Source organism: Artemia franciscana, chromosome 8 (genome assembly GCF_032884065.1).
Source record: "Artemia franciscana chromosome 8, ASM3288406v1, whole genome shotgun sequence".
Classification (NCBI taxonomy): Eukaryota; Metazoa; Arthropoda; class Branchiopoda; order Anostraca; family Artemiidae; genus Artemia; species Artemia franciscana.
This window is the reverse complement of record NC_088870.1, coordinates 29,930,120-29,956,186: the sequence shown is the minus strand read 5'-3', so window position 1 is coordinate 29,956,186 and position 26,067 is coordinate 29,930,120. Positions and strand designations below refer to the sequence as shown.

At 35.6% G+C, this 26,067-nt stretch overlaps 1 protein-coding gene across 4 annotated transcripts in view; it reads right to left on the bottom strand.

Annotated features, from left to right (window-relative positions):
• Positions 1 to 665: 665 nt before the first annotated feature.
• Positions 666 to 26,067, bottom strand: part of LOC136030265 (zinc finger protein 501-like) — a 39,064-nt gene continuing 13,662 nt past the window's right edge. For all 4 annotated transcript variants that reach the window (XM_065709121.1, XM_065709123.1, XM_065709124.1 and 1 more), the window contains exon 4: positions 666 to 3,925. In XM_065709121.1, coding sequence (XP_065565193.1) covers positions 3,036 to 3,925 — 890 coding nt within the window. In that variant the 3' untranslated portion in view covers positions 666 to 3,035. The remainder of the gene's footprint in view (positions 3,926 to 26,067) is intronic.

Below are 26,067 nucleotides of genomic sequence, written 5' to 3'. Positions count from 1 at the left end.
ATGTCCAACCAGAAATTATGCCTTTCGAGATTTTCATAAAAGATTCGATAACAAAAAAAGGTAATAGGAAGCAAAAGTAAAATTGAGGTTTCTGAATGACACCAGTTCAAAAAGTGGTAGAATAATCCCCAGTCTAGAAGGAAAAATTTCATATAGTTTCAAGGATATATGAATGAGGGAAATAAGACAAACCCCTTCAAAACCAGGCTTTCCGTCTTTTTTTTTAATGGGGGCTAAAAAAAAACGTTTACTATGTTTGTGGAAATTGCCCAGATCCGGTAAGTCACTGAAAGGATATATAACAGGAAATGTGATATCAAAAGGGTCGACATCTTTTAGGGAAAAAGGGACGCGGGGGATACTTGTACTCCAATCACTTTTAACACCAGAACACCATGGGGGGGGGGCTTGCACTCCAATTACTTTGGACAGTTGAAAAAGGTACTAGAACTTTTAATTTCCAATCAAATGAGTCCTCTCCGAATTTTCAACAACTCTTTCCATAATAAGTTAAAGAACATATAATACAAACAGCCCATTTCGTTCTTTACTTAGCCAGGGCTATGGCACTTCCTATGACACAAATAAAATCTTATTTGAACAGAAGGACGGTCATTTGAGGGTTCTTTCTCCAGTTGGTATTGAACTGAGTCTGTAGTCATAGACTATTAAAGAAGAGTTTATTCGCAAATGATTTAAAACTCTAATAGCCTACCTTTTTCAAACAACAAAAGAAATCATACCACAGACAAGCATCAAATTCAACTGAATTAATAAATAATTATTAATAGTTATTAATAAATAACTGCACGCAAGTAAAGAAAAAACCAACAAAAGTGAAAGGAAAAATGAGTTTTACTGCTTGTCACCGTCCTAAGTATTTAGGCATCTTCAGACAAGAACATAAAAGAACAACTAGATTTTGTTCTTTCAAATTCCACGTTTGTAAGATATTGGCCTCTATTGTTTCAGGAAGAAGACAGCGTTTTCAAACACAACATATTTTGCTCACTAGAGCCTACAGCAAGATACTGTTTGACTTTATATGAGCAGAATAAACAAAAAATAGAAACCATTACAAAAATATATCACTACACAAGGACAAAAATTAATTTTTTTTCAACGCGTAGCGATTACCTACATAATCATTCCTAGAAACATCCTAAACGAATAAATTAGTTGAAAAAAAATCACCTTCTCCCAGACACCCCCAAGGCAACAACAACCATCCAAATACAACTCCAGCCGCAGGTGAAAAATCCATGCCGAGTTTTTAAAAATGTCCAGGTAAGTTTTGTTTGAGTTATGTAAACATAACTCAAACAAAAACAAACTGTGTTCGAGTTGAGCATAACATCTCAATATTTATGGACCTCTAGTTCTGCACACTTCTCGGGGAGGATATATATGAATCCCATATTTTAATCGCGATATTCGTGTCGAACCCTGACAACCATTCCTTGATTTGTTTGAAGCCGTGTGTTTTTGGGTTAGCAGAGTTTGCAAACACATTGCAAAATTTGAGCAGTGTTTTCCTGGGTTTGAAGAGTTTGAACTGCTGATATTTTTAACAAATCAAACCCAAATCAATGAAACCCGAAAATAACTGAAATTATAACCAATTCAAACTTAAAACAAGCAGAGTACCAAAAAGAAGAGTAAGGCTAATACCCCTTGTGGACAGTCATAACAGTATAGGCTCCTGTAGATCCAACTGATGGAGATAGTAGTGACTCGGATGAACTTTAGTTACAGCTACGGGAACAAATAGACAGGATTCCAGGTAAAACTAGGGTATTTTTATGAGGGAATTTTTCTACCAGGTCAATAGGAATATACACAGATGGTATCCCAGCCTAAGCAAATTTGATATAAGGAAAAGATAGTAACAGTTATTGGCTGCAAAAAATTTTTTACGCATAACAATCCCGTTATAACCAATACAACATTTGGTGACAAAATAACTGATAATTTAACTTGGTACTCACATGATAATGATCAAGCTAACCTTAAGTGATTGTGTTATTCTAAACCGGAGACAGGAAGGATTGATAAAAGACACTAGTGTATATAAGAGTACTGTCATTGACGTTATAAGTTAAGGTAACCCTCTAGTAGTGTCAATGGTTTATCCAAAACTGATAATTAGGAAGGTAGTAAATTTTTGAATCATTTTTTGGTCTCCAATTACCTTAAAATGGCCCATGAAGAAGTGAATATAATCATTTTTTTATACGACTTTCAAAAAGCTATGCCAGCTTTGCCTCTCACAGAGACATTCTGTTTTAGCTATGCTCTAATTAGGCTTATGACAGAAGTTATGATGTTGGTAAAATCCAGGATTCGGATTTGAGGAAACTTTTCAGAAACATTTAAAAACTTAACTGAAAGGCCTAAAATCTGAGCATGTAATAAACTGATGGGATGATTTAGGAAAATTCTTCGTGAAGCAATAGATGGTGTCTTAGGGAGGAAACGTTTAGGATACCGACTAAGAATATTAATAAAAATGCACTAGGTTTAGCAGTGAGATGAGGAGCAGCAGTTGTAGAAGTTGCATAGCAGGCAACTTCAGTAATAGTAGGTAAATAATATTAGTAACCCTGAAAGTTTTAGTCTAATGTCCATAGGCATTGCTGGGATGCTGCTGATACATCTTTTTAACAAACCCATGAGTACATTTTTTCTTATTTAATTCAACATAATCTTCAATTTGCCCTTATATTCTCAATTTAATATTCTTTGCTGAATATTATATCATTTGATCCTTTTGTCAAGTTTTCAAAAAAAACGCATTTTTGCCCCTTGATCCTTTTGTCAAGCTGGACTCACATAGTGGGTTTTGATTTAGGGCAAAACTACCCTCATCATTTCTTAAAATGTTTACCTTAGCAACAGTAGCAGTCGTAATACAAGTAGAATTAATAGTGGTAGTAGTAGTAGTAGGATTCGTATAGTACATTTCAGTTGACTAAACATGACCGAACAGTTTCAGCTTAATACTCTAACCTCTTCCTGAGAAATTATTTATATGTCTATTTTGGTGGAATATTTTTTCTCATACATCCACTACGAGTTCTTTGATGATAAGATAAATTGGAATTTGAAGTGAAACCTTTCCCACATATATGACATTTGAAAGGTTTTTCACCAGTATGAATTCTCTGATGATTAGATAGGGCGTTTTTATGGCGGAAAGTTTTCTCACATATATCACATTCGAAGGGTTTTTCTCCAGTATGAGATCTTTGATGTTCAGACAAATACGAAGGTCTACTAAAACGTTTTTCACATAAGTCGCATTCGAAAGGTTTTTCTCCACTGTGAGTTCTTTGATGATGAGATAAACCTGAAATTGAAGAAAAACTTTTCTCACATGTATGACATTTGTAAGGTTTTTCTCCAGTATGAATTCTTTGATGATTAGAAAGGGTAAATTTTTGGCGGAAAGTTTTCTCACATATATCACATTTGAAAGGTTTTTCTCCTGTATGAGTTCTTTGATGATTAGATAGGTGGGTTTTTTGTCGAAATTTTTTTTCACATATATCACATTTGAAAGGTGTTTCTCCATTATGAGCTTTTTTATGATAGAACAAACTCGACCTTGAAGTAAAACATTTCTCACATATATCACATTTGATAAATTTTCTTCCAATAGGAGTTCTTTGATGATCAGACGGATGAGATCTCTTTAGCAAGGCTTTCTCAGATGTATCTTCAAAAGACGTTTCTACAGTGCGACAAATCTCCTGTTTTACCATATCATTTTCAGCAAATGCATAAATGTTACGTGGCAGCTCATTCTCCTGACAATCCACAATCATTTCTTGCTTTAGACATACGTTTATCAGATCAGGCATGCAAGGTGTTCCGCATCTTTGTTGGCTGACATCCTTTTCACAAGACGTTACAATAGATAAATCTAAAAAAAATGTATAATTCACTCAAAATGAATCACTTTGCCTTATATATAACAGTTGCAAATAATGCAGCTTTCAAGATTGTGGATTTTATTGTTCCTCTAAATTTGATTTTTATCATTCTACCTTTGGTGATTAATTTATAAGAGCTAAATTGTGCATACTGTTTCTAGGATAATTGAAGTATATTTTAAGTAACTGACAATATTTTCAAATTTTTAAACCCTAGGTTGCACATTAATTTTTTTAAAGGTGGAATTGTATAAACAATATTGTTATGCTGTTTTATCCATGTATGCATTAACTATTCACTTCTATTAGCAAGAAAAAATCCCACACAGAACTATTTCAAAAGAAAAGTACAGAGCTATATTATCTGAAGATAAGCAGAAAAAAAAATTCAGGGGTAAATTTATCTTAAAACACCATCTATAAATAATTGGAACAGAAATTCCAATAAATTACAGTCAAACCTAAATTGAGCAGAGCCTAAGGAGAATCGGGCTGACGCCCTCGTGCCCTTTCAAGACCAGAATATAATATGCACTTTACTGAAAAAAAATCCTTTTTTCGAGTTCTTATTTCTCGTAATATTATAATATCAAAGAAAGAGAGAAAAAAAAATCACCATCAGTATCAAGATTACTGAAAAACCAAACAATGAATATTGATTGACAGTTTGATATATATCTTGTTAGTCATTCCGGAAAGCCTTAATAATTTTGAATTTATTACATTAATAAAAAGAAGAAACAACTAAAATATGTTTCGTTTTTAGTAAAATACAAAATGGGTTCTGATCTTTAGAAAGCACTTTATTTTCTCATACCTCTTATTTTCTGCTTAGCTTGAATTAATTTTGCTCGGCGTTGTTGAAAGGTTCAATAACTATGCCTCGTGGGATCTCAACCATCCCTCACCCCTCTTGGGAAGTGCTGTAAGTTGTTCAATTCACCCATTATTTATTTATAGTATTAGTTATTGGAAAGAGGAGCATGTCTGGCCATTGGTGTCCAAAAACGCCAAAGGCAGTCAGGTGAAGCTTTCGGGGAATGCTGAGGGGGGGGTTGAACTAAATCAAAATACACTATATCCAATGAGAGAGTTTCAACTGAATCAAAATACGTAACCTATATGCTGTCAAAAGGGCACATAAGCAATATTTTAGAAACAACTTTGATTATCTAAGATAAAAATTTCAGGGCATATTGAGAAGGATTTGGAACTAACCCGAAGGTACTATGCACAAACTACTACTATTATTACTGATACGCCTAATATTTCTATTGAGACTTTGAACATTAACGTTGAACTTTCAGGGAGGATTCAGATGGATTTTGAACTAATCAAAGCGCACTATGTGGATTCTGACTGCAAATAGGAGATACAAGGTATTTCTAATGAATAGCTTGGAACATTAAGTTGAAACTTTCAGAGCGTGTTAAGAGGAAAGTGGAACTAAACAAAAGGCGCTGCGAGGGCAACAATATCCGAACAATAGTCCATGTTTTGGACCATGTATGTTAAAGGAATTTTGGCATTATAAAGAGCATGTTGAACTAAATTCAAACCCAAAATTATTAGATTGAAACATACAGGTCATATTTGGGGGTATGTTAAACTAATAAAAAAGCATCATTCGCATACTTTAAGCAGCAGTAATACTACTACTGCCACTGCTACTACTACCACTATTACTAAGGCTACTAATGTAACTTTCAGATATTGTTAAGGTAGACGTTCAGCTAAATAAAGGTACACTATGTCCATGCATGTCATCGACTAGGCGAAAAGTGCACAATGTGAATACTATTACCGCTACTACTACTACTACTAATACTGCAACTACAATCACTAATGCTACTCCTTGTGCTCCTACTATTACTTCTGCTACTATGACTCCACTATTGCTAATGCTAAAGGTATTAGTAAAACTTTCAAGGGAAAGTGAGGCCAGAGTCGAACTGAATCAACACACTTTATACATGTGGGTAATCATAGTTTTAAGAGCATCTAGGTTGTCAATATATTCAGGCAGGATATCTTAGGATCAGAATAGAGCATACAGTAAAAACTTTAATTGAAAATTTATGCTACTTTAAAACTAAATCAAAAGGCGGTATGTGCATATTGGTTGTCAATAAGACGTGTCATCAATATCTCTAGAACGAGTAATGGGGCTAAATTGAAACTTTCAGAGCATCTAGTATTACGGCTTCAGCTGGTAAATCAAAATCTAGATTCTTACAGAGAAAAACGGAGATTTTAATTTTTTTTTTGTCAATTAACAAAAAAAAAGAAATTGAATAAAAGAAAAACAGGAATGCATATACATTAAACTGTCAATCCATATTTTTTTCCAGTCATTTTAGTATTTTGTATTTTTAGCCATTTGGAATTTTTTCAATAATAGGAGACATATAAAAAAAGCTCGAAACCAAGGAATGTTCTTAATAAAGTGTAAAGTATGTTCCTTCCAATAGAATTCACATGGGGTGTCAGTCCTACTACTCTTAATTTCTGCTCGTTTTAAGTTTGAATCGGTTATTTAATGTAATTTCTGACAGTTATGGGTATCATTTTAATTATTTTTAGTGATTTATGGTAGTTTTGTGCTTGAAAAATTATTTGATCTTTTTCTGCTCATTTTCGGTTTGGTGTAGTTCTTTACTATTCTTTAAGAACTTCTTTGTGGATTTTTTTAAAACTAGTTGACACGAAAGGTCAAACATGTCTTTTATCCCGATAACAAGTACTACACATTAACAAGGGGTAGATTTCAACGAGAGTGAGGAATGTTGCATTTTTGTCGCAAGAAAGATCACGGATATATAATTATTTCTACCAAATACAAATGCAACTAGACCTACGTTGCCTGGGCAACGTGAAGTGTTGCGGCAACCTTTGTCCGGCTTCGCCGATAAAAGTGTTGCGAGAGCAACACTTTGGTTTTGTTTCTTCGCTATCGGTTAAATTCTGAAGTTGTCAAAACTATCAAAGCATTCAAAACGGCATATTCAAAGCAGAACACAATCAGTAATCACATGATCAAGTTCTTCAGCGTTGAAAAAACAACAGCAAAAGAATATCGGAAGAAGGGACTAAATTGAGTTTGCAGCCAGTTGAACTTTATCCTTTTCAATCGTAGACATCGTGACCGATGGAAACTTGGAACATTATCTTATATAATCTAGTTGGTATTATAAAGCTATTCGTGACTTTTCAGGATCAAATACCATAGATGTGCACCAATTTGCACAAATTTTTAGCCTCTGATGAACCTCTTCTAGCAACCGATTCTTACTTACAAGTCCCTCTCCCGTGATATACATCCAAGTTCACCGGAAACAAATAATGGGTACACCAACTAGCAAAAGTTGCAAACCCCTTGTCGCTGAAGTCATTGTAGCCTAACAGCCGATTATTACTTACAACTCCCCTACATGTCTTACAATCGGGAACCAAGTTGTTCTTACCATCAATTACACCAGAAACAGATAATAGGTACACCAATCAGCAAAAGTTGCAAACCCCTCATTGCCAAAGATGATTATAAGCTAATAATCGACTGTTGCTTGGAAGTCCCCTACATATCTCACAATTGGTATCGGCCTATTTTTGGTTCAAGTGTGTACCTTACCACTGAAGTTGTCAACCCCTTGAAACTTTCAAACTGGTGTATGTCATGAAGGAATTTTTGTAACAAAAAAATGGATGACATATAATTTGATCAGCTCATCAAGGTCTATCGATTGTCATTGAAAAAAAAATTCTATCTGTCTTAGTTCAAAAGTTGACTTTTTTGCCGGAGGCCAACTTTCTAACACCACCACTTAGAAAGGAGCAAAGGATAAGCTCTAATTTCTTTAGCAATGAGAGAACTTTTAAAGTTTAAGAGGTATATCTGATACCATTTCTCTATTGCAATCCCAAGTAGAAAAAAAAAGAATGGTAAAGTCAGCTGAAATCACGAACAGAAATGGCTAGAAACAATAGATGGCAGCACTTTCGGACCCGTGGGAAAATCGCACTTTTTTGTTCCTGTAAATTTTTCTATTTATCACTCAAAGAAGATATATTGGCTGTGGGGCCGGGGAACTACCGCATATATTTAACACTTATAGATTTTAGTCCATCTTCAATTTGAAACTGGTGCCTGCCTGCTTGCCTGCTAGAACGGAGCTTTCCACTCGAAAGCAGAAACATGGTTTGATGAAACGAAAGCTTGGCTGCACAACTTCAGATACTCCTCTCTGACATAGGCTATATAACTCCACTTCACTTCGCACACCATAGGCTCTGGCTCGAGGACAAGCAAAAACCATCCTTTTTGGCCCCAGGCAAGAGTTCTACGGAGCTTTCCAAAATGTAATGTCATATTCATCAATCCGGCCTGAGGTCCACACTTTCCGTAAAAACCGCACAGGTTAGACCCTTACCAGTTTCCAGGAATAAGCTGAGATCGGCGGCATAGGAAAAAAAAAAAAAAAAAACAAAAAAAAACGGGACAAAACCAAAGTGTTGCTCTCGCAACACAATTAGAAAGTTGTAAATAGATTCTGGCAATTTCGTTGTTGTTTTTTTTCGGCAAAGACGATCCATTTATTGAGAAAATCAATCATGATAAAAAATTCTGGCAGAATCAAATGCTACCAAAATTATAAAAACTTGAAGCAATATTACCAGAAATAGTCGATGCAAGATTACCAAGAAATATGGAAACACGAGAGCCGTTTTTATACAAGAGTTTGAATAATATTAACACTTACGACAGAGAAATAATTGTTACTATTCGAATTAAATTAAAAATACCAACTAGTAGATAATTTCAAAGACCACACTGCCTTTCCATGACGATAAATGAAAGACCAAATAGTGATAAATCCTTTTAATATTGTGATAATTCACAAAAAAACACTGGATATTTCTGTTACATGTACCGTGACCTTCACCAACAGAAAAACTCACATCTGTGTGAAAATATCAGTTAAAAGGATTTATCCTTATTTGAACTTTTATTTATCGTTTTCAACTGAGGTTATTTCAACGGAAATTAAGGAGCAACATTAAAACTGACAACGAGCAGAAATTACAGCCTACACGAAGGGGGTTCCCCTCCTCAAAACCTCGCTCTTCATCCTGATGTGTTTTAGTACTTTAAGAAAATCTTTTTATTGTTCTAATTAAACGACCCTTGTGTTTCATGAGTCGTTATTAAGAAATTGGGACACAATTCCAACTTTAGCATAGAGAGTAAGATGTTGAGGAGGGGGTAGCCCCCTTTATACACGTATATAATTTCTGTTTGTTTTGAGTTTTAATGTTGCTGCCTACTTTCAGTAAAAAAAAAAACTTTTCTAGTTTAATTTCTGATGGTTTCTGAAATAGTGTCATGAAATCCGGCTCCCCCTCCACCGAAAAATCACCCAACAGAAAGATCCTCAAGACAACTCAATCCCGATGAAAAATTTACACCGGACAATTATCCTTTACATATCCATACCTAGAATTGAGTCAATAAAGTGAAAGTAAAACAAATAAAAAGGATTTCGAATAGGAATTCTGGCAAATCCTCCGGGTGTAAAATTTCCTGTGAAAAGTCCCCCCCCGTAAAATACTCTCCCCATGCAAAATTTTCCCTGCGTAAAATTCCCCAAGCAGGAATTTCACCACTCATCCCTCAGCCGAAAAATGTATGCAAACTAAGCAATAACAAATACTATACATAAATATTGGGCAAATTTTATAACTTAAAGACGTACCCCCAGGGTCTGTCGGGGCATATTCTTTCGATGGTTAAGGCCTTGTATCTCAAAATTTTGACCAGACAATTTAGGGGAAAAGATGCGCGTCAGGGGTGGGGGTTAGTTGCCCTACAATCTTTTTGGTCACTTAGAACTTTTAGAAAGGGCCAATAGAACTTTTAATTTGCATTCGAATGAGTCCTTTTCGAATAATATTCTACTGTTGGTTCGATATAATCACCCATTCAGAAAACTAACAACAAATAAACACGTATTCGTGATCTTTCTCCTTGCAAAAAATGTAAAATTCCACATTTTTGCAGAAGAGAGCTTAAACTTCTACAACAAGTTCTCGGATATGCAGAACCTGATGAAATGATTTTCATTAAGATTTGTTGACTTTTCGGGGATGTCCCCCCCCCCCTTTTCAGAAATCAGGCGAAATTTCTCAGGCTCGTAGCTTTTGATGAAGAACACTAACTATCAGCACAATAAGCTGATTCTTTTGATATAACTATTGAAACAAAATTCAATTTTTTAGGGTTTCGGTTACTATTGAGTCGCTTCGCTCCTTACTTACAGTTCGCTATCATGAACTATTTGATTCAAGTTAAAATTATACAAAATTTGAGAAAAAGAATTGCAATTTGTATTTAGCATTTAAATCTTATAAAAGACGTTTGTGTAGCTAATTTGTGGCGGAATTCACGGTGTTTTAACCTTTTTTTTACGACATTTCAAAGAAATGTTAAAAGATTTTCTTCGGATTCCGATTTATTAAAACTGAATTTTGCTGGATGGATGCTAGACTGAGTATTAACTTAGTTGCATTTTTCTTATGCATTTTATTTTTTGGGGATATTATTTTTTTTGTAATACAAACAAATCGTAAATTGTTCCAAGTTAGTACACTTCTTAATATCGACTACTTAACTTCTTAATTTTGTTGAATAGATGCTAGACTGATTATTAACTTAGTTGCATCTTTCTTATGCATTTTATTTTTTGGAGACATTGTCTTTTGTTTGTAATACAAATAAACTGTAAATTGTTCAAGTTAGTACACTTCTTAATATCTGTATTTGTACGACCAGTGCAAGCCAATTTTTTGCGTTCGTAGAAGATCCGTAAGAACTTTTGATATTATGGAACAACATTTTTAAATGACTTGTTTTGGTTCACGAGGGTTCGTGAACCAAAACAAGTCATGAAATTAAAACTATTCAGTCTACCATCCATCAAAATCACCAGTGCACACCCTAAAACCAAACATAAACTATAATATATATATATATATATATATATATATATATATATATATATATATATATATATATATATATATACTAGCTGTTGGGTTGGTGAAGACCTAGTTGGTGAGGCGCTTCGCGCCCCCCCCCCCCAAGCCCCCCCGCGCGCGTAAGTCGTTACGCGCCATATTAGTTACGCGCCATTGTAGTTGTGTCCCTGTGTCCCACCTGTGAATATAGATAGATTTATATATGCGTTTCAAACTACGTAAAAATTGCGAATATACAACATTCTTGGCTTTCCCATTGTCTGTGCATATACATTCTTGGCTTTCCCATTGTCTGTGCATATACAAAGCCGTATGTACTAATAATGACGTCATATGCAAACGCTCTTTTTACAAACAAACAAACATGCATACACACAACTCGTTTTTATATAGATAGATAGATAGATAGATACAATACAAATTAACTGCGTAAAACTTGCGAATATACAACATTCTTCGCTGTCCAATTGTCGCTGCATATAAATAGATTGTCAGGTTTACCGACCCTCGAACATGCAACGTACAATTGTCCATGGGAAAAACAATCAGTATTAAGATCTATACCACATTTTTCTAATGATTGACCTTGAGCTTTGTTAATGGTGATTGCAAATGCTAATCGAATTGGGAATTGCAATCTTTTAAATTGAAAAGGCAGATCCGTTGGAATCATGGGAATGCGAGGAATAAGAACAGCCTCACCCTCAAAAGGCCCTGTCAAGATTGTGGCCTCTATTAGGTTTTCCATTGTTTTTTTACGGCAAGTCGCGTGCCATTGCAAAGCTTTGGTGGGTTGATATTTCTTAAAAGTATTATTGTACGCCTATTTTTAGTTGTAGCACGTGTGGTGGAAACCCTGAAAGATCCACGGAATTTGAAAATTCAGATGGATAATTAACCGCTTCATTTGGTTCCAAAACTGTGTCGACTGACTTGTAAAGGACTGCCTGGTCTCGAATCTTGGTCAAAACAATATTGTTGATTTCGTGGACGTCTATATTTTTGGGTGCGAGAATCGCTCTTTCACTTAGCCATTTATTATTTTTATAATTTTTAGAATATTCGGAAACACTTTTTCAATCAATTCATTTTTGGACGTCACTAAATTACAGAAATCAGCAGGTAGTTGTATACGTCCTGAAATTGAGTCTACTGGGAGCTTTCCGTTTCCAATTGCCAGCAATTGATCTGAAAATGTTTGACCAGAGTCATCGTTTTGCAATCGGACACGCATATTTGTAGTTAATTTTAATGTTTTTACGTGTGCCCATAAATAGAATTTTTAGACTAATAATTTTAGACGAATTTTTAGAACTAATAGAATTAGAATTTTTCAGGCAAGCATTCATTTCGTCTGCAGGAGTTGATCTAGGTATTATAGGTAATGTTTGCCTGAAATCTCCCGCAAGCAATATTAATGTGCTGCCAAAGGGTTTCGACTTCCCTCGAAAATCTTTCAAGCATTGATCCAGAGCCTCGAGCGATTTTTTGTGTGCCATTGTGCACTCATCCCAAATAATAAGTTTGCATTGCTGCAATACTTTACCCATCCAAGATGATTTGGAAATAATGCACGTGGGAGTTTCTGTAGAATGCAAATTCAGAGGCAATTTCAAAGCGGAATGAGCAGTTCTTCCACCAGGCAGCAATGTTGCGGCTATTCCGGACGACGCAATTGCCAACGCTATATCATTTTTTGATCGAATTGATGCCAGAATCAGTTTTATCACAAACGTTTTACCAGTACCTCCTGGCGCATCCAAAAAGAAAATTTCTCCAACGTTGTTATCGACACAATGCATTATCGTATCATAAATGTCTTTTTGTTCCGACGTTAACTTAGAAATGTTATTTGTACATACGACAATAGATCAATCGTACTGTAACTTTGTTCACGATCCAATTCTACACATGTCGAAACAGCAGCGATACGGTTAGGTGAAGGCATTCCCAAATCCTGAAGAGGTTTGTTTGCCATACGTACGCACAAATCTTCTATAATAACTAAAGTCTAGTTATAAATTTCTGATGTAAAATCAAAAGTCATATCTAACGTCTCTAACTGTTTTCGATGGAGTATATCTTCGGACATTTTTGACTTATATTTTTCCAATAACTCTGTAGGAGCTGATGGAGAGCAAGCTGTTAAAATGATGCCAAACAATGCACGAATTTGACTTGGGGTTGACGTTTCGCACGCGTCATTGATGCAGTTATCCCGGTGTTGGTCATTCTCCAATAAATTCAGAGCTTGGCATGCACTATGGTAAGTGTCATGTATAGTACCGTTTACAGTTCTCAAATACTCAAAGGATGTCGGACCGGGTACATTCACCAAAAGCAGGCGTAGAAAGAAGCATTCATGTTGATTGGGGTGAACGGTGTAGTCTTCCTATCATGGTATCTTTGAAGATGGTAGGTTGGCCGTCGACTGACTTACCCTGTTTTCGACGTTCAAATACTTTATTTTTAGTATTCCACGTGTAATACGAAGGCACTTCAGTATACAGCAGTTTTTTTGCAAAAGAATCATTTTTGCAAAGCGAAAAGAAACCGGTTAACTTTGTATCCGGTGGATTCAGGGCTCTTTGTTGCACGTTGGTTTCCGAGAAATAAACACGTTGACCATTCTGTAAATGTACCGCTAAGTGAACAACAGCTGGACTACGTTCATGTATCGGAAATGAAAGCATTCACCAAACAGCTTCATTACTGCTTATGTATCTTCCAGCCTGATATTGTACGATTTCGTCGATATCTTTGATTTCGGGCTGCAAGCCAAAAACTGCCATGTCACTGCCTTTGTTGACGTATTTACATATGTATTTGATTGCCTTTACGGAGTTACAGTATTCAACGTTTATGTGTGCATTAAATGTTTTTGATAATAATGGGGAATATGGAACAACCCAATGGTTATCTACTTCGATGGTGGTACCGTTACGCTTCTTTATTATTGCTGTTTTACCGCCATCTTCAGTAGATCTTCTTCTATATTGTGGGTAATCATCATTGCCAGTAATTGTGTTGGATACTAAAAGTCGAGGATATTGTTTGTGCACCTTCCTTTGGCCATGCATGGTGAATTTTCGTTCAGTGCACCGCAAGGTCCATGTATCATATTTTTTACAATAATATCATGTAACCCCTTATCGACATTTTCATCAGGTATTTCAGCGGAAATCACATCAACAATTTCGTTCGAAGTAATTTTTTTATGTAGCCAGATTAATATATGTGCGTGTGGCAATTCTCGTTTTTGCCATTCCACTGAGTACATCCAGCATCGCACTGACCCAAACACTTCAAGTTTTACTATGTAGTTTATCAGTGATTTCAACTTTTGCCGGAAGACATGGGCCGTAATGTCATGTCTATGAACCGCCGATTGTCCTTGAAGTAAAAGCTGCAGTATCTCGTCCCAAGATTGATTACATGTAAATGTAATAAATAAATCTGGACGACCATAGAGACGAACATACGCAATAGCATCTTGAGCATATTCATGCATATGACGGGGACTGCCAGCATATGACGAAGGTAAAATTGTTAATCTTCCAACGTTTGTGGTATTACCGTCATTTATAACTGCACCTCGCAAATGAATGTATTGTTCAGGGCGGAGCTTGGTCTGATTCAGGCGGATATATAGCAAACGTTCTGATTCAATTTTAGCATACATATCAACGACGAATTGGTGAAACAACTCACGGCATTTTAAAATATAATTTTCTTCATCCTGCCGAATCATTAGTCTATAGGAATAATAATGCATTGCACTGCATTTCTTATTCATTTCTTTGTTAGTGGCTGGATTCATCAATTTAATATTAAAGTGATAGCCGTCGGCTCCATCCCAAAAAATGATAGGATATTGTAGGGCATCGTAGCATCGATGAGTTTCAGCAATTCTTAACAACTGAGCGTTTCGCTTATGAAGAATAATATCTCGAGGTAAAAACTGATCACCGACCATAACGATTGCCACTTCGTCGATAATTGGAGCATTGTATCTACGCACATGTTGGCCAGGAGGCGTTTTGTCAGCGGAAATAACAATTTTATGCGTATCAGTAGGCATCAAATCGATGGCTGTTTTGAACAGAGGTACTAAATTATTATTTTCCTGGAAAAGATGTTGCAATTGGGAAACGATTGTCCTTTCAACGTTGGGAGAAATTTCGCAACGTGCATTCAATTCAGAATTTCTATCACTGATGAAGTACAATTGTAAAAATTTATGATTCTCGCCTGAGAATGGTAGAAGGGACCCTGCTCTATGATAAATTTGCCCTTTTACTTTGAAAGTAGACATAAATTGATCTGGATTTTCGATTTGGGCTCCAAACGACGTCATTTAGAAACATGAGTTGTATTTTCTGATTTGTGACAAAAAACGCTTAGATTCTGACGTAGTTCCAGTAAGGAAAGTCTTCAATGGCTCTGGTGGTGCAGCCAATAGAGGAAGTTTAACTTTTCCTGAGGCGCAACACATTCCCATTGTTTCATCACTGAATTTCAAGGCCTTGCAATAGGGAAAAATTTTAGACATTGTCCCGATTTGAACACATCTACTCAAGCTATAATCATCGACTGGGCTGTACCTGAATGCCAGGTGATAACTTTCAGGTTGCTCTGATTCCTCGGCACGCTTTCTTTTCTTACTTTCTCTATCAGCAGCAAGCCTGATTTCTTGCTGTTCTTGTGATTCCTCAGCACGCCTTCTTTTTTCACTTTCTCTTTTAGCAGCAAGTCTGGTTTCATGGTGCTCTGGTAGTTCCTCGGCACGCCTTCTTTTTTCACATTCTCTTTTAGCAGCAAGTCTGCTTTCGCGTTGCTCTGGTAGTTCCTCGGCACGCTTTCTGTTCTTTTTTTCTCTATCAGCCTCAAGCCTGTTTCCTTGCTTTTCTTTTGATTCCTCGGCACGCTTTCTTTTCTGACTTTCTCTATCAGCAGCAAGTTTTTTGGCATAGACTCTTTGAGCATCTTCCTCGGCTGTTGCCATTGTAAGTTCATCAGTCATTTTTAAGTTAAACATTAATAGATTTCTACGTGAACGCATGACTTAAATATCTTTAATGACGTCACCGTCATAACAAAAATGACGACAACTAACTTCATGACGTCAGTCAACACACAAACATGACGTCACCTGACAGACACATCCACAGACAACTTATCTATCTATATATATAAAAATAAGTTGTCTGTGGATCTGTGGATCAGGTGACGTAAAAAACGTAAAAAAAGGTAAAAAACTAAAAACTAAAAAAAAAAACTGAAAAAACTAAAAAAAGGCAAAAACTACAAAAAAAACTAAAAACTAATAAAAAAAATAAAAAAGCTAAAAAACTAAAAAAACTAAAAAAACTAAAAAACTAAAAACTAAAAAAAAACCTAAACTAAAAACTAAAAAAAAAACTTAAAAAAAAGGAAAAAACTGAAAAATAGAAGAGAAAAAGAAAACTAATAAAATTAATAAAAATAAAAAAAAATAAAAAAGATAAAAACTAAAAAAGTAAAAAGAAAAAACGAAAAAAAAACTGAAAAAGCTAAAAAAAAGGTAAAAACCAATAAAAAACTAAAAAGAAAAAAAGGAAAAAAACTAAAAAAATTTTCATCTAAAAAACTAAAAAAAACTAAAAAAGGTAAAAACTAAAAGAACTAAAAAAGAAAAAAAAACTAAAAAAAGGAAAAAAACTGAAAAATAAAGGAGAAAAAGAAAACTAAAAAAATATAAATAAAAATAAAAAAAATTAAAAAGATAAAAACTTCAAAAAAAACTAAAAAGAAAAAATAAGAAAGCTAAAAAACCTAAAAAAAGGTCAAAACCAATAAAAAAAAACTAAAAGGAAAAAAAGGGAAAAAATTAAAAATTTATTTCATCATATACCAATTCAAAAACGAATGTATACCGGGATGACGACCGGGACACAGGGAATATAAATGACGACCGGGACGCAGGGCTACAACTACAACGGTGACGCCGAAAAATAAGTTGTCTGTCTGTCTATGGATCTGTGGATCAGGTGACGTAAAAAACGTAAAAAAAGGTAAAAAACTAAAAACTAAAAAAAAAACTGAAAAAACTAAAAAAAGGCAAAAACTACAAAAAAACTAAAAACTAATAAAAAAAATAAAAAAGCTAAAAAACTAAAAAAACTAAAAAAACTAAAAAACTAAAAACTAAAAAAAAACCTAAACTAAAAACTAAAAAAAACTTAAAAAAAAGGAAAAAAACTGAAAAATAGAAGAGAAAAAGAAAACTAATAAAATTAATAAAAATAAAAAAAAATAAAAAAGATAAAAACTAAAAAAGTAAAAAGAAAAAACGAAAAAAACTGAAAAAGCTAAAAAAAAGGTAAAAACCAATAAAAAACTAAAAAGAAAAAAAGGAAAAAAACTAAAAAAATTTTCATCTAAAAAACTAAAAAAAACTAAAAAAGGTAAAAACTAAAAGAACTAAAAAAGAAAAAAAAACTAAAAAAAGGAAAAAAACTGAAAAATAAAGGAGAAAAAGAAAACTAAAAAAATATAAATAAAAATAAAAAAAATTAAAAAGATAAAAACTTCAAAAAAAACTAAAAAGAAAAAATAAAAAAGCTAAAAAACCTAAAAAAAGGTCAAAACCAATAAAAAAAAACTAAAAGGAAAAAAAGGGAAAAAATTAAAAATTTATTTCATCATATACCAATTCAAAAACGAATGTATACCGGGATGACGACCGGGACACAGGGAATATAAATGACGACCGGGACGCAGGGCTACAACTACAACGGTGACGCCGGGGGCACAGGGGGGACATAAATGACGACGGGGACACAGGCAATGTTCGATTAGCAATCATCATCAACAAAGCTCAAGGGGCAACAAAGCTCACCATCAAACAAAGACGAACGGGACGCTCAAAGAGAAATTACAGACTGGAACACTGGGACACAAATGACGACCGGGATACTGGGAATATAAATGACGACCGGGACACAGGGAATGTTCAATTAGCAATCACCATCAACAAAGCTCAAGGGCAATCATTAGAATCATGAGGTATAGGTCTGAATATGGATTGTTTTTCCCATGGACAATTATATGTTGCATGTTCAAGAGTCGGTAAACCTGACAATCTAAATAAATGACGACACTCAAAGAGAAAGCGACCGGGACAAAAGGAATGTTCGATTAGCAATCAACAAAGCACCGGGACACAGGGAGTATAAATGACGACCAGGACATAAGTAAAAAAAAACTAAAAAAACTAAAAAAAAGGTAAAAACTACAAAAAAACTAAAAAGAAAAAAATATATAAAATACGATGGATATATAAATGACGATGGCGACTCAGGGAATGGTCGATTAGCAATCACCATCAACAAAGCTCAAGGGCAATCATTAGAATCATGAGGTATAGATCTGAATACGGATTGTTTTCCCATGGACCATTATATGTTGCATGTTCAAGAGTCGGTATACCTGACAATCTATTTATATGCACAGACAATGGGACAGCAAAGAATGTTGTATATTCGCAAGTTTTACGTAGTTAAAAACATATATATATATATATATATATATATATATATATATATATATATATATATATATATATATATATATATATATATATATATATATATATATATATATATCTATCTATATTCACAGGTGGGACATGGGGACACAACTACAATGGCGCGTAACTAATATGGCGCGTAACGACTAACGCGCGCGGGGGGGCTTGGGGGGGCGCGAAGCGCCCCCACCAACTAGGTGTTGGGGTGGCGCGAAGCGCCACCCCAACAGCTAGTATATATATAAAAATAAGTTGTCTGTCTGTGTGTCTGTCTGTGGATCAGGTGACGTCATGTTTCTGTGTTGACTGACGTCATGAAATTAGTTGTCGTCATTTTTGCTTTGACGGTGACGTCATTCAAGATATTTAAGACATATGTTCACGTAGAAATCTATTAATGTTTAAGTTTACAATGACTGATGAACTTACCATGGGAAAAGCCGATGAAGATGCTCAAAGAGTCTATGCCAAAAAACTTGCTGCTGATAGAGAAAGTCAGAAAAGAAAGCGTGCCGAGGAATCAAAAGAATAGCAAGGAAACAGGCTTGAGGCTGATAGAGAAAGAAAGAACAGAAAGCGTTCCGAGGAATCAAAAGAACAGCAAGGAAACAGGCTTGAGGCTGATAGAGAAAGAAAGAACAGAAAGCGTGCCGAGGAATCAAAAGAACAGCAAGGAAACAGGCTTGAGGCTGATAGAGAAAAAAAGAACAGAAAGCGTGCCGAGGAACTACCAGAGCAACGCGGAAGCAGACTTGCTGCTAAAAGAGAAAGTGAAAAAAGAAGGCGTGCCGAGGAATTACAAGAACAGCAAGAAATCAGGCTTGCTGCTGATAGAGAAAGTAAGAAAAGAAAGCGTGCCGAGGAATCACAAGAACAGCAAGAAATCAGGCTTGCTGCTGATAGAGAAAGCAAGAAAAGAAAGCGTGCCGAGGAATCAGAGCAACCTGAAAGTTATCGCCTGGCATTCAGGTACAACCCAGTCGATGATTATAGCTTGAGTAGATGTGTTCAAATCGGGACAATGTCTAAAATTTGTCCCTATTGCAAGGCCTTGAAATTCAATGGTGAAACAATGGGAATGTGTTGCGCCTCAGGAAAAGTTAAACTTCCTCTATTGCTGCACCACCAGAGCCATTGAAGACGAATGAATGCTTGCCTGAAAAATTCTAATTTATGGGCACACGTAAAAATATTAAAATTAACTACAAATATGCGTGTCCGATTGCAAAACGATGACTCTGGTCAAACATTTTCAGATCAATTGCTGACAATTGGAAACGGAAAGCTCCCAGTAGACTCAATTTCAGGACGTATACAACTACCTGCTGATTTCTGTAATTTAGTGACGTCCAAAAATGAATTGATTGAAAAAGTATTTCCGAATATTCTAAAAAATTATAAAAATAATAAATGGCTAAGTGAAAGAGCGATTCTCGCACCCAAAAATATAGACGTCCACAAAATCAACAATATTGTTTTGACCAAGATTCGAGACCAGGCAGTCCTTTACAAGTCAGTCGACACAGTTTTGGAACCAAATGAAGCGGTTAATTATCCATCTGAAGTTTTAAATTCCATAGATCTTTCAGGGTTTCCACCCCACGTGCGACAACTAAAAATAGGCGTACCAATAATACTTTTAAGAAATATAAACCCACCAAAGCTTTGCAATGGCACTCGACTTGCCGTAAAAAAAACAATGGAAAACCTAATAGAGGCCACAATCTTGACAGGGCCTTTTGAGGGTGAGGCTGTTCTTATTCCTCGCATTCCCATGATCCCAACGGATCTGCCTTTTCAATTTAAAAGATTGCAATTCCCAATTCGATTAGCATTTGCAATCACCATTAACAAAGCTCAAGGTCAATCATTAGAAAAATGTGGTATAGATCTTAATACTGATTGTTTTTCCCATGGACAATTGTACATTGCATGTTCGAGGGTCGGTAAACCTGACAATCTATTTATATGCAGCGACAATTGGACAGCGAAGAATGTTGTATATTCGCAAGTTTTACGCAGTTAATTTGTATTGTATCTATCTATCTATCTATCTATATAAAAACGAGTTGTGTGTATGCATGTTTGTTTGTTTGTAAAAAGAGCGTTTGCATATGATGTCATTATTAGTACATACGGCTTTGTATATGCAGAGACAATGGGAAAGCCAAGAATGTTGTATATTCGCAATTTTTACGTAGTTTAACTCCTGCAGACGAAATGAATGCTTGCCTAAAAAATTCTAATTTATGGGCACACGTAAAAATATTAAAATTAACTACAAATATGCGTGTCCGATTGCAAAACGATGACTCTGGTCAAACAGTAGACTCAAATTCAGGACGTATACAACTACCTGCTGATTTCTGTAATTTAGTGACGTCCAAAAATGAATTGATTGAAAAAGTATTTCCGAATATTCTAAAAAATTATAAAAATAATAAATGGCTAAGTGAAAGAGCGATTCTCGCACCCAAAAATATAGACGTCCACGAAATCAACAATATTGTTTTGACCAAGATTCGAGACCAGGCAGTCCTTTACAAGTCAGTCGACACAGTTTTGGAACCAAATGAAGCGGTTAATTATCCATCTGAATTTTTAAATTCCATAGATCCTTCAGGGTTACCACCACACGTGCTACAACTAAAAATAGGCGTACCAATAATACTTTTAAGAAATATCAACCCACCAAAGCTTTGCAATGGCACGCGACTTGCCGTAAAAAAAACAATGGAAAACCTAATAGAGGCCACAATCTTGACAGGGCCTTATGAGGGTGAGGCTGTTCTTATTCCTCGCATTCCCATGATTCCAACGGATCTGCTTTTTCAATTTAAAAGATTGCAATTCCCAATTCGATTAGTATTTGCAATCACCATTAACAAAGCTCAAGGTCAATCATTAGAAAAATGTGGTATAGATCTTAATTCTTATTGTTTTTCCCATGGACAATTGTACGTTGCATGTTCGAGGGTCGGTAAACCTGACAATGTATTTACATGCAGCGACAATTGGACAGCGAAGAATGTTGTATATTCGCAAGTTTTACGCAGTTAATTTGTATTGTATCTATCTATCTATCTATCTATATAAAAACGAGTTGTGTGGATGCATGTTTGTTTGTTTGTAAAAAGAGCGTTTGCATATGACGTCATTATTAGTACATACGGCTTTGTATATGCACAGACAATGGGAAAGCCAAGAATGTTGTTTATTCGCAATTTTTACGTAGTTTGAAACACATATATAAATCTATCTATATTCACAGGTGGGACACAGGGACACAACTACAATGGCGCATAACTAATATGGCACGTAACGACTTACGCGCGCGGGGGGGGGCTTGGGGGGCACGAAGCGCCCCACCAACTAGGTGTTGGGGTGGCGCGAAGCGCCACCCCAACAGCTAGTATTTATTAAAATATAATAAATAATAGATATTAATAATAAAAAAAATTAATTCCTGCAAATTAATTCATCAAACAAAATAATCAGCCGGCCCGCGTTTACTTGAGCATCCGTCTTCTGGCAATTAGCCTTTTTTATTAATTTGTGTTAGATGAATAACAGTTTAATAATGGTATGCTTAATAGAAACAAGAGCTAAGAGCTCATATGGCACTTGTGACGAGGCAAGAAGAGCCAAGAGCTCATATGGTATGAGCTCTAACAAAATTCTAAGAATCAATAGATTGATAGAAAGGAAAATCAGAGGCTTAATGCCGGTCAGGATTTAAAATAAGAGCTCTGAGTCACGATGTCATTCTAAATATCAAAATTCATTAAGATCCGATCACTCACTCGTAAGTTTTAAAAACCTCATTTTTCATCTCCCTTTAACCCCCCAGATGGTCGAATCTGGGAAAACGACTTTATCAAGTCAAAATGTGCAGCTCCCTGACACGCCTACCAATTTTCATCGTCCTAGCACGTCCAGAAGCACCAAACTCGCAAAAGGACTGAACCCCTCCCCCCCTACTCCCCCAAAGAGAGCGAAACCAGTACGGTTATGTCAATCAAGTATCTAGAACATTTGCTTATTCTATCCACCAAGTTTCATCCCGATTCCTCCCCTCTAAGCGTTTTCCAAGATTTTCGATTTCCCCCTCCAACTCCCCCCAATGTCAACAGATCTGGTCGGTATTTGACATAAGAGCTCTGAGACATGGATTCCTTCTAAATATCAAATTTCATTAAGATCCGTTCAGCCGTTCTTAAGTCAAAAATACCTCAATTTTTCTAATTTTTTTAAATTAACAACCCTCAGCTCCTCCAAAGAAAACGGATCCGTTCCAATTATGTCAATCACGTATCCAGAACTTGTGCTTATTCTTCCCATCAAGTTTCACCCCGATCTCTCCACTCTAAGCGTTTTCCAAGATTTCTATTTTCCTCCTTCAACCCCCTATGTCCCCGGATCCAATTCGAGTCGAAAATGGAGCATCTGAGACATAAGGTCCTTCTACATATCAAGTTTCATTAAGATCCGATCACCTATTCGTAAGATAAAAGTGCCCCAGTTTTCATCTCCCCTCCAACTCCCCCCAATGTCACGGGATCTGGTCGGAATTTAAAATAAGAGCTTTAAAGCACAATATCTTTCTAAATATCAAATTTCATTAGGATCTGGTCACCCGTTCGCAAGTTACACATACCTCATTTTTCCGAATTACCCCCCCCCCCCCACCAACTTCACCGAAGAGAGCGGATCCAGTCCGGTTATGTCAGTCATGTATCTTATACTTGTTTTTATTCTCCCCATACAGTTTTATCCTGATCTCTCCACTTTAAGTAATTTCTAAGATATCCCCCCCCCCCAATGACGCTGGATCCGATTGAGATTTAAAATAAAACCTGAGTTACGAGGTCCTTTTAAATATGAAGTTTCATGAAGATCCGATCATTCCTTCGTAAGTTAAAAATACGTCATTTTTCTAATTTTTCAAAATTAACCCCCCCCCCAATAGAGCGGATCCGTTCCAATTGTCAATCACGTATCTAAGACTTCTGCTTATTTTTCCCACCAAGTTTCATCCCGATCCCTCCAATTTAAGCGTTTTCCATGATTTAATGTTCCCCCCAAACTCCGATCCGGTCGGGATTTAAAACAAGAGCTTTGAGACACGATATCCTTCTAAATATCAAATTTCATTGAGATCCGATCATCCGTTCGTAAGTTAAAAATACCTCTTTTTTCTAATTTTTCGGAATTACCCCCCCCCCCCAAAGAGAGCGGATCCGTTCCGGTTATGTCAATCATGTATCTAGGACTTGTGCTTATTTTTCCAACCAAGTTTCATCCCGATCCCTCCACTCTAAGTGTTTTCCAAGATTTTAGGTTTCCCCCTCCCAACTCCCCCTCCCCCACCCAATGTCACCAGATCCGGTTAGGATTTAAAATAAGAGCTCCGAGATACTTGATTTTTTTTTCTATTTTTCCGAATTAATCGGCCCCCACTCCCCCCAGATGGTCAAATCGGGAAAACGACTATTTCTAATTTAATCTGGTCCGGTCCCTGATACGCCTGCCAAATTTCATCGTCCTAGCTTACCAGGAAGTGCCTAAAGTAGCAAAACCGGGACCGACAGACACACAGATAGACCGACAGACCGAAAGAATATGCGGTTGCTATATGTCACTTGGTTAATACCAAGTGCCAAAAAAACTGTTGTAATTTGTATTAGTAAATCGGATGTATAAGTGTAATATATCGCATGTCATAATAAGGTGAAATCGTCTTTTGACAGAAATTTGTGATGTTATCAGTTTTTTTTCTTCTTTTTTTTTAGTCTTACTTTTCATAGAATATTCATCAACCTGATGCGCTGACATATTTTGCATTATGTCATAATTAGATGCATTCCTTTTATTGTGAAAACAATTGTTTTTTACCTTTTTCTTCAAATTGTATTTTTTTTTTAGTATTTCTTTTTTATAAGTTGTGGCAGAATATTTTCATCAGATTCCTAATAGACAGGTCATCTGATTCCTATTGGACAGGGAAAGTGAGCCTTAAACATAAACATAAACTAAGCATCCTTTAGGTGGTTGCAGCATTACGCAATCAATATCGTCTCAAGTTTTTAGGCATTTCCTTGATTTTTTTTTTTGTGCGTTTTGTTTTGTGACAAAGAAACACTTTTCTAGATTCTGCTTTTTTTTAATCAATATAAGCTTGTTTTTTTTTGTGTTCAAGTAAGATTTTTTTTTTCATGCAATACATTGATATATCTTGAACCAGTATTTCTGAATGACTAGTTTCAGTTCAAAATACCTGAATAATAACCCTTTTTCAATTGGTTGAGCTAGTTGAATGAAGTTCTTCAAGATAAACTAGTAAAGTTTTTCTTAATCAACCTTATGTGCTGGTACCCCCTCATGTGGAGATAGGCTGGTCATATTGTCAATCTATTCATGTGGTGAAAATAAATCATCATGTGGTGAAAACTAAATTGCAATACAAATTTCGAAAAATTACCCTAATCAGAAACACATTTATAAATATGAATCTGTCCATGGTAAGAAAGGTGCAGCAGCTACATGCATTCCGTCCCTGGACCTTAATCTTTATTCTCTCCTTCCATTGGGAGGCTCTATTTTCTCTGCTGACTTGTGTACCATCCATCTTGCCCTAAATATTTTATAGATTACTGTTTAGAGTCTGAAAGTATTCTCTCTTTGACTGATTCGCAATCTGCAATACATTTGCTCCAAATTTATACAGAATTGTTGAAGATAAGGACACACTTCTTGTGTGCGATCACAAACAAAGTGTGAGTTTTTCATCTTGACCGAGCCCCCACCCCTCTGTCATAGATTAAAATTTTGCTTAGTGCAATATCGGGAAAATCTAAATAATGGTTGTTACAAGGTCTAAGAATTTAGCCACGGAAATGGGGTGGGCCAACCATGGGGACAGGCAAATGAAAGAAAACAAAAATTATTTGCATGCGGTTTGACGACTTCTTGTATTAGAGTTTTGTGTTTTATGTTTCAGCAATGGTAGCATAGGGGTTAGATCAAAATTAAATATAGAAGCTTCATTAACCTAAATTCTGGACAGAGACCACACAATATGGCAATCTGCAAGCCATTCCTAAACGAGTCGAAGGGTGAATAAAACTGCAAACATGGCTTCAAAGATAATGTATTTCAGCATGAGTGTTTATATACTGCACATACTAAAAAAAAGTCTCAAATACTGAAAGCGAATGCATTTATACAGAAGTATGTTATTACTATGTATCGGATATAAATTTACGTTTCTTAATTGTCCTTGTATTTGAAATTGTCTTATCTAGATTATGTTAAAACATTTTTTCAAAAAGGATTTTCTTCAAAATTAACAAAAATTTCCTTTTATTTTGAAGGTCAGTCTGGACTAAAAGATAAAAGGAAAGCCCCATGTATATGAATTTTCTAACCCCTTCATGCATAAAAAAGATGCGTGCGTGATTTCGTAAGGAGTACAATTGTTTCGATCACAATAGAAGAAAATACAACCCAGGACTTAGTCAAGGCTCTGAA